Source organism: Poecilia reticulata, linkage group LG8 (genome assembly GCF_000633615.1).
Source record: "Poecilia reticulata strain Guanapo linkage group LG8, Guppy_female_1.0+MT, whole genome shotgun sequence".
NCBI lineage: Eukaryota > Metazoa > Chordata > Actinopteri > Cyprinodontiformes > Poeciliidae > Poecilia > Poecilia reticulata.
The window spans coordinates 21,064,306-21,073,398 of record NC_024338.1 but is presented as its reverse complement, the minus strand read 5'-3'; the positions used below and the strand labels follow the sequence as shown (position 1 = coordinate 21,073,398).

Here is a 9,093-nt window from a genome sequence, read left to right as displayed (position 1 = left end):
AGCAGCGCACAGCTACAAACACTCACCCGGATTAGCATGACGGTCAGAAAGCTAAACAAATAACCCGGAAAATTATTTAAGTCTTCGAGCTGCTTTGTAAGACGCTGGATCTGCTCTCGCAGTTGAACCGCTGCTATGTGCTACAGGTAGTAATATTTGACAGACGGAGCGCCGCTTCTGCTCCACCTGGTAGTGACTCTCACACCGAACCTCTGCTTAAAGCTGCAGCATCTAACCTAAAAAAAATAAATTTTACATACTTATTAAAACTTTCGCTGTCCTCTTATTTTATAAATACTGATCTGCTTTACATACAGTGAAAAACTCTATTGTCAATTATTCATGTTTCTTTTTCTCTTTTTTTGCATTTTTWAGTTTAAAATATCATTTGACCTTGAATATTCAGTTTGTTTGATTGTTTGTTTTTTAAGAACAGAGGGTAGTTTAATTGTTGCTATTTGTATCAACTATCATTTCACCAATTRCATTATGTTCTCTTTGGCTTTTTAATCTGCCTGCATTGGAATGCATTTTTTATTTTATACTTGAGGTTAAAACTGTTATAGAGGATCAGAGCACAACAAATTACTAACAATGTTAGCTTACTCAGTCAGGATACACATGAAACAGCTTAATCTGCCAAAGACAAGGGTTGACATGTGGGCTTCCATGGACTAATCATAAAACTTACAACAAAACAAGTTAAACAAGGACAGTATGAAACATGCATATCGAACGTTGTTGCCTCAGTGGTGTGTGTGTTCGCTTGCATGTGACTGGCTGCTTTCCAGTCCCTGTTTTTGAAATGTGTACACAATGACCCCGTTGGAGGCAAGAAGCCAAAATACCTTCTTTTAATAACTGGGCCTATAAAAAGGGCTCAAAAACAAATATTAATGTAGTCAATAAAAACTAACCCTGTAACCCAAATGGTACATGACAAACCTGGGGCCAGTATGTGAAGGAGACATGATTCGAATTTCAGTCACTCTGCTTGTTTATAACTTTGTCGGATTGGCAATTTGACAAACMATAACGTTGACTCTAAAGGACGACTTGGTCAGACAGGGATGAAATCTAACTCTATGTTTAGCTAGAAGCGGCAACGTGTGAGACTTTCACTCCGCTATGCGACAAACAAACATTCTCGAAAAGCAGAAGTTTGCATTTCTTTTGGTGAGACCATCGCTGCCAAGTGCCATTGGAGACGCTGAAAGGTGCGTCAGGAACACTGTACAACAGAACAGCTGCCTCAAGAACTYGTCCCATCAAACAGTCCGGTGTCAGCCCGCTTCAACTTGTTTTCACATGAAGTCTTCCCAGYCCTCAAGGTGAAAAAGCACTGGGCTGCAGCTACACAAAGATAGCATACACGATTGTAAAGTGGATCACATTAAAGCCACATTTATCTACAGTATTTTGGAAAAGAGGACTATAAGTAACAGCTTTGGGAAAAAATTAAGAGACCACTTAAAATGGTCAGTTCCTCTGATTTTACCTTTTATAGGCATGCCTCTGAAATTCCAAGCAAAGATTTTGTATTTATTTACAGAAAATGAGAAATGGGCAACATAACTAAAACGATGCAGTGCTTTGAGACCTAAAATAATGCAAAAAAAACAAGTTCATATTCATTTACAAACAACAATACTGATGTTTTAACTCAGGAAGAGTTCAGAAATCATTATTTGGTGTAATAACCATGAGGTTTTCAATGGGGGGCAGTGGACTCTTCATTTTTTCCAGAGATGTAGTATTTAGTACTTTAAATGAGAGACTGATTTTAATGGCTTCCGAAGTTCCTCTWACTTTAATGTGTCATATTTTTTGTAATCATCAACAAAAAAAACCCAACATAACTATTAAAAAAAAGATGCAAATAATGAAAAATCTGCTTTCACCTGAATGTATGCCCTGGAAGTAATATAAACTAATCCTTTTCTTTAATTTCTGCACTTAGTATCAATTCTAGCATTTAGTTTTCYAKGGTACATACCAGCCATCARTGATGGAAAATGATCATAGCTGCTAATACAGCTCAACTGTCCTGGTAGTTTTCACACTTACAKTGTGAATATTGGAGCACTTTGCACATTTTACATGCAGTATGAGGATAACTTATTTTTCCTCAGTTGTTAAAGGGACAGATGTACAAATTAAATTGTGCAGTATTATGTTATACRCAAATTCRTTGCGGCAATACACCACAGGAAAGCAAATACAATTTTTACTGCAACTTCAAAACCTCTCCCCTGATCTCTAACAATAGTTTCTCACCGTGCTATACGTTCAAATTCACCCAAATCCTCTTTCTTTCTAATTTTGATGCCTGGATTAAACTTCATGTTGTTTACTGGTCAAATAGTTACAACATTAAATGTCCTCAGAGTATTGCTACAAGTTTGTCCAAGTCCCGTCAGTGATACTCAAACCACAGTTTTGAGAAGATGTAAAASATGTCCTGTTTCTTGACCTCAGGTCACTGCGTGTAACCATATCAAACAACATGTCACKTTTAGATCATGTGTTGTTGTTTACTCCTGTACAGCTGTTTTGCAATCTGCTTTTTTTATCATTATGTTATTCTGTTCACAATGCATAAACTAAATAATTCAGTATTACTCCCTGCATAATGTAGCAGATGTTAATTATAGTTGTTTAGTTGTTTATATCAGCACTCTAGGTTTGATTGGCTCAGGAAAAGCTAAGTGAACTTTGTGGCTGTCAACATTTTTATGATCGAGGGGCRGTTACAGTGTCAGTAGGCATGTGACCAAAGTGGGTGGGGCCTGCCATGGGTCACTCATTTCTAAGCTGAAGTCATTGGATTTTAAGCCCTAAAATAGCACTACAGTGCATATATAGGGATGCAGTCCCAGTGGCTCCATTAGACCACAGTTCTGTGCAAGAGTCRGCACACTGTTTGACAAATTCTGATTGAAGGAGGCGAAATGAACCTTCGACTAAAGGACATACACTGCTAAAAAAAAAGAAGAAGAATATAGACTTTGAAGATTTGAAAACTGTTGGTATTTTTTATTAGGGGGGGAGAAAAAAGGACGCATCGTAAAGGATACCGCTCTTTCCTTGGATTKTTCTGCCTTCTGGGATTTCCTATTTCCCTCCTTTTGATCTAGAAAGGAGGTGCGACATCTGCAAAGATGAAGTACAACTACCCAACACCGGTGTCCACCTACGCACGAAGTTCACAGTACACACCGGCGTACCACTCACCTTCCTACTATAGCCCCTCGCCGCATTACACGCCGACATCCACGTACGCCGCTGTATCAAAGTACACCCCAACGACACAGAGTAGCACATATTACTCCCCATCACTTTACACGTCCACCTACAAAGCTGCATCGACGTACGTCCCTTCGTACAGCAAGGTTTCAAGACATACCTCAACACGTCGCACTCAAGCGAAGGAAAGCCCTGCACCTGTAATACCCGTGGCACCTGCAAAGAGGACTGTGCACTTCCCCAATGACATCATCTTCCAGGACATCGTCAGGCGAGGGGACCTGGAGCAAATCGGACGCTTCATGAGAGCAAGGAAGGTCCGCGTGGACACACTGTTCCACTCTGGTGAGCGAAGTCTTTTTCTCTTCCCCTGCCAGGTGCTCATCTGCGGCTCTGGTCTTGGGAAYGATATTTATTAGCAGAAGAACGACGTGTATATCTAAATGCATGGGACTGATTTTTGCATATGTGCAGGTATGGCTGCTCTGCACGAAGCCGTGCTAACGGGAAACCTGGAGGTGGTGAAGCTCCTGATTAAATATGGCGCCGATGTCCACCAGAGAGACGAGGACGGCTGGACACCACTGCACATGGCCTGCAGTGACGGCTACCCGGAAATTGCCAGGTAGTGTCGTTACGTTCCCATGTCAACTACTTGGATGTGCAACAATTAAATCTTCCTATGATTAAATTCCTCCGAGGCAAAAAACTCCTTGCTTATTTCTGCTTTTGCGCMGAATTTACAGAAACAAGGCCACACAGATAGCTACTCGACTCTAGAAACGCATTTAGAAAGATCGTAAAAATCTCTGTTTGATTTTTCTAACACTATTTTTCTGCTCTTTCTAGGTATCTCCTGTCAATGGGAGCAAGCACAGAAGCAGAGAACGAAAGCGGAGAAAAGCCTGCAGACCTCATTGACCCAGACTGCAAAGAGCTGGCTAAACTGTTTGAGACCGGCTGTGTGTGAGAACAAGTGGACCCGAGGGAGAGAAAAGGCTTAAATGTCGTAAAAATAAAACGAGTAGCAACACAGAGGAAGCATTTCTCTGTGGCTTGTGCTATGCCTCCGGTCTGGGAAAGCAACATTTTCAGAAGTGCAAATCGTCTCAGAAGGTTATTCAGTTTCCAAAATGTCATCTTATGCAACACACACCTTATTGCAGTTGAGTATTTTCTCTTAGTTCATTGTAAAATTATGGCATATTTCTAATAACTGTCATATCAGAGCTGTAAATAAGATTGTGTGGCTGTCTRTAATGTGACTCTGCATGTCCTTCAACCTGAATCTCTTCTAAATTCTAGTTCAAAATTAATAATGTGTTTATTTTTGAAGAAATGCTTAGTTTTTCTGTTAAAATCTTTTATCACTTGTGTTTGTGCTAGCCTATAYGCAGGCTGTAAACTGTGTGCTTTCAAATCATGGCTCAATCTACACAAGAATCTGAACTGGTAAAGTGTTTTGTACAACATTGTGCACCCTCACTGCTGGGCAGAAAGAGGATCTATCAGATTGGYACAACCTACTTGTATGTTGTTCAGAAAGCTTAAAAATGCAGGTCTTGTTTTGTGAAAGTTCTTGCTCTTCCACAGCATTTTGACAAATGTATTTCACTGTTATTTGTTGTAAAAAGACAGAAAATTTGAAGTCTTATAATTTTCAGTACAATTATTATTTTTGTACTTTTTATAAATAAAGGACTTTTTACAAATAAAAGGCTGCAGCAGTTTTATTATGGAAAGCAACAATGAACCTCAAAACATGAAGCAAAAAAATTATAGTTGATGGTCCAGTTGCTGGCTCTTAATGTCCAAATTGTCCTTGGGAAGGACCGGGAAACCTCGGAGAGGATTTCAAGAAACATGAGATGGTCAGAGTATAAAAAAAGCACTACGTGCATGTGTGAACGACTCTGTGAATATGTCTGTCACTGTACAACACAGAGTAGTCAACAGTTTTAGTGAAAAGGATATGAAAGCAAATTAAGTTTGCAAAAAAAAAATTTGAGAGTTTGTGTCCTGTTAAGGTTTCTCAATGGAAACGGAGGTATGGTAATGTAAAGAAATAATAATAATAATAAAAAACCTAACTTTAACCTTTTAAGATAAAAATATGAAGAAGAATTTTGTTTTTAAGTTTGTACTTGGTTTATTTATTATTGTTTTTTTTAGAATTTTATTAGTTGTTTTGAAAGTCTTTCGTATCTCTTCCGCATCTCTTCCCGGAAGTGATTGGTTGGCATTGGCAACGATTTTTTTAGCTACATCTTTCGGCGTACTAAGTCTTTGAATAAAGAAATAAAGGAAAGAAATCAACGAAGGTTTGTTGTTTATCTTAACGCTTATTTAAAGGACAATATGAACGTATTGTTATGGCGAGCTTACCCTAATAAACGAGTTACCAGTAATAACTCAGACATATTAGCTGGAACAAGCTAACAATGTAAATCGCTAACTAGCTAGCTGCAAGGCTACTGTTAGCTTGGTAAAATGACTATGTTTGAAATGTTTTGGTTGGACCCCATATGATAACAGCATGACGACGCGTATGCCAGAAGACAGTATTAGTTACGTTTTGTTTTGTCAAAATTTTGTGATGATTTCTCTGTTACCAACAGCTAACATCATTGAAGCTACTCGAGTCAAAACGTAAACAAAAGCTTATTTTTTAGCTAACCCCTTACGTTGCAGACGTATTGTTCAGTATAGATTTAAATAAAACACTCCACTCTGTTAGCCACTAAATACTTCTGCTGTGTATCATGCCTTAATTATATAATCAAATTTATTTGAGATGATTAGCTAGCAAGGAGCTGTTAACTCTGGCTGCAAGCTAATATACCTGTCGGATTTGATCAAAAGAAATTGCTTGTATTGTATGCAAAACTAAAATGAATGTCCAGTATTATGCTAAAATACTTACAATGGTTCTGTTGGGCTTTAAGTTTAGGACTTCGAGTTGTTGCATCCCTCTAAATCCACTCACCACAGAGGAGCAAGGAGCGAGTACAGACTGCAAACAGAATGACCAGGTCTGCAAAACGTTATGGTACTAATCAAATGCTTGAAAGTAAACTGTACTTAAAGAGTAGTTTCCTGCTGAGTTGCTGATTTTATTCTTTGTATATGTGTGAAGCTCATCTGCTCCCAGGATGGTGAATAGTTACAAGAGGACCTCAAGCCCCAGATCTCCGACTAACAGTGGGGAACTGTTTACTCCAGCACATGAGGAGAATGTGCGCTTTATACATGATAGTAAGTACTGTGTTCTACAATTTTGTATCAAAATCATATATATATTTTTATCTTGGGACTAAAGTTGAATCGCATTGTCCGAGAAAAATCTTGGTCGGACCTTCTTGTAACATATTGCCAATTGCAAAAACATCTTCTGGAAGTAAAGCGCCTTTTGAAATTTTAAATGTTTCAATCTATATTTTTCTTCCAGCATCTGGCTGATGTGTTGATGTTGATTCAACATCTTACACACTTTAGAAAGGCTGCAAACTATTACAAACTAGCCGATTAGACATGTTTTTTGTTGTTGTTCTAGTTGAACCAATAGCAGTGAAGATAATTTGGAAAATGTTTTAAAATTTTGTGTTCAGTGAACTATGAAACAGAACTTGTTTCACAAACGTTGAATTGCTGCTCCCTTAAGCATATCTGTTTTCTATGTCCTTGGGACCAGTTCTTCTTGCTAAGAGGTAGTTGAGCTGTTGTCCATACAATATTTTTTTCTAACTTTTGGACTCAAAATTATATATTTATTTTTAAATGGATGGTTGGGGGATACCAATAATTGAGCCTCTGGGGATTTTGTTAAAATCATCTTATAACAGGTTTATTTTCCCAAATGAATAAATGTAGTAAATTTAAATGTTTCAGTGTGTGATCATACCTCTCTAGTAAAGACTAATTCTATACATCTCTGCCAAATATGCAACTAAATATGGCGAGTATTGTATATAATTAACTTTCTTCTAACCATTTTACAGTGTGTCCTTGTAAGTGGCTCCTTGGTGTAACAAATATTATTCTGTTCTCTTTATGTTTTTTTTTCCCTCCCAGCCTGGCAGTGTGTGCTCCGAGATATCAGATCAACACAAAATAGTGAACGCAATGACCGTGGACCACAGGAGTATGTGGAGAAAAACCCAAATCCTAACCTACATTGTAAGTTAACAGAATAAATTTGATATAAATATGGTTTTTAATGTCATTCTAAATGGATTTAACCAGTCGACAGCTGTAACAGCCTCTTTCCTGTCTGCTTTTCCAGCTTTCACACCAGTGGACTTGAGTGACCTAAAAAAGCGCAACACACAGGACTCCAAGAAGTCTTAGTTTTTTCTGTCATGTTCCTGTTACTTTTTTGTTTTTTTTATTCATCCATTATCCTCAAGAACTTTTCATTTCTCTGCCCTCTGACAGCCAGAAACTTGACCCTGTCGGCAAGTCTAACACAGAATACAAATCTCATTTGTATACGATGGACCATAGCAACCTGTTTGTTTGGGGGGTGGGTGGGGTTTCTTTCTGTTGACAATGACTAAAAAAAAAAACTGGGGTTCCGAGGGGAACAGATTCTCCCTTCTCATCTTTTCAGGTATCAAAGTGTTCATATTGATGCTTGTGGTGTGGATGAGACTGCTCCGGAGGGGTGGGGGGTGGGGGGGGGGGGTCATCAAAATTTGCTGACAACTGTTGCTGATGCACAGAGCGAAGCCCAACAGGACACAAAGACTGAAGTCTTAAACAATAGTAAAACTACTTAGATATGTTTGGAAGAAATTGTAAAGGGGATCACTTCTTTTCTGTTTCATTCCGGAAAATAGATTGATACGTTGTGAAACGACCACATTTGAAAACATGTCATGGGCAAGTTTGGAAGCCAAAATACAATGTAGAAGGCCAACCTTTTGATTAAACCACCTCTTGCCCTTGGTGGATTTCATTTTACAGCCCTTAGTTAACCTCTCTGCTCAAAGCCTTGAAACAAAAAATGTTGAATAAAATACTTTTACAGTAGCTTTGCATCTATTGATCCTGCATAAATATTGATAAGTTGTAGTCCCACGTCACTGAATTACATGAACTCTAGATCGCTTCCTAATGACAAAACAAATACTGTATTGCATTTCCCAGTAATGCACAGGTGGCCATTTTTGACTGTAAATTTAAATTTGAAATACATGAAGGTGAGGTTAAAATTTTGTTTTTTTTTTAGGACATCTGTAATTTCAAGACCAATGATATATATTAGCAAGATTGCACTGCTCTATTTAAGCTCTGTAAACAGACTGATAGATCCAGAGATTGGAGATGACGGGAAGGTGTAAATATTTAGGTGATTCATGACAAAATTTTTAAAGCTGTCACAAAAGGTATTCAATTTGGTTTATTAAGTGTAAAAATGGCAACTTTCCTTGCTGAGTCTTCAAAAGTGTGCATGAATGAAAAAGGTCTCCTACAAAAGTATTCACTCATTTTGTAATGCAACAACCGCAAGCAGTATTTTACTGAGATTTTCTCACGGACAATGAACTGGAAGGTTATGTGCAGTGACCGCTTCTCTGCGTTTTTTATGGAAGAGGTGTATTACGGATTGTGTGTTGTAAAGTGGAAGAAAACTAAGTATGTTGGTCAAACGTAATTTATATACCATTTAACATGACTTCTGGTATAACAATATCTCATGGTTTTCTTTCAATATCTCTCTTCCATAAAGAGTCCGGTAGTCAGGCTAAATGCATATAACAAGACAGAAGAGGGCGCGTTTTCCCTTTACGTTGATGTACGTGTTGACGTCGAAATATACGTGTTACGTCATGAGGCTGTTTATAT

The 9,093-nt window shown here is 38.1% G+C and overlaps 2 protein-coding genes across 3 annotated transcripts; both read left to right on the top strand.

Moving 5' to 3' along the window:
- Window positions 1-2,878: 2,878 nt before the first annotated feature.
- ppp1r27a (protein phosphatase 1, regulatory subunit 27a) lies at window positions 2,879-4,283 on the top strand. The gene is made up of 3 exons (XM_008416646.2): window positions 2,879-3,591; window positions 3,721-3,871; window positions 4,096-4,283. Exons 1-3 carry the CDS (start codon window positions 3,162-3,164, stop codon window positions 4,214-4,216), a joined length of 702 nt encoding a protein of 233 aa, XP_008414868.1. The 5' UTR covers window positions 2,879-3,161; the 3' UTR covers window positions 4,217-4,283.
- A 1,183-nt stretch (window positions 4,284-5,466) lies between these two features.
- Window positions 5,467-7,741, top strand: mcrip1 (MAPK regulated corepressor interacting protein 1). 2 transcript variants are annotated; one of them, XM_008416644.2, is made up of 5 exons: window positions 5,467-5,567; window positions 6,192-6,278; window positions 6,383-6,501; window positions 7,318-7,422; window positions 7,529-7,741. In XM_008416644.2, exons 2-5 carry the CDS (start codon window positions 6,271-6,273, stop codon window positions 7,591-7,593), a joined length of 297 nt encoding a protein of 98 aa, XP_008414866.1. In that variant the 5' UTR covers window positions 5,467-5,567; window positions 6,192-6,270; the 3' UTR covers window positions 7,594-7,741. The 2 variants fall into 2 exon arrangements, with proteins under 2 accessions (XP_008414866.1, XP_008414867.1); XM_008416645.2 differs by having other exon boundaries at window positions 5,469-5,567; window positions 6,197-6,278.
- The last annotated feature ends 1,352 nt before the right edge of the window (window positions 7,742-9,093 follow it).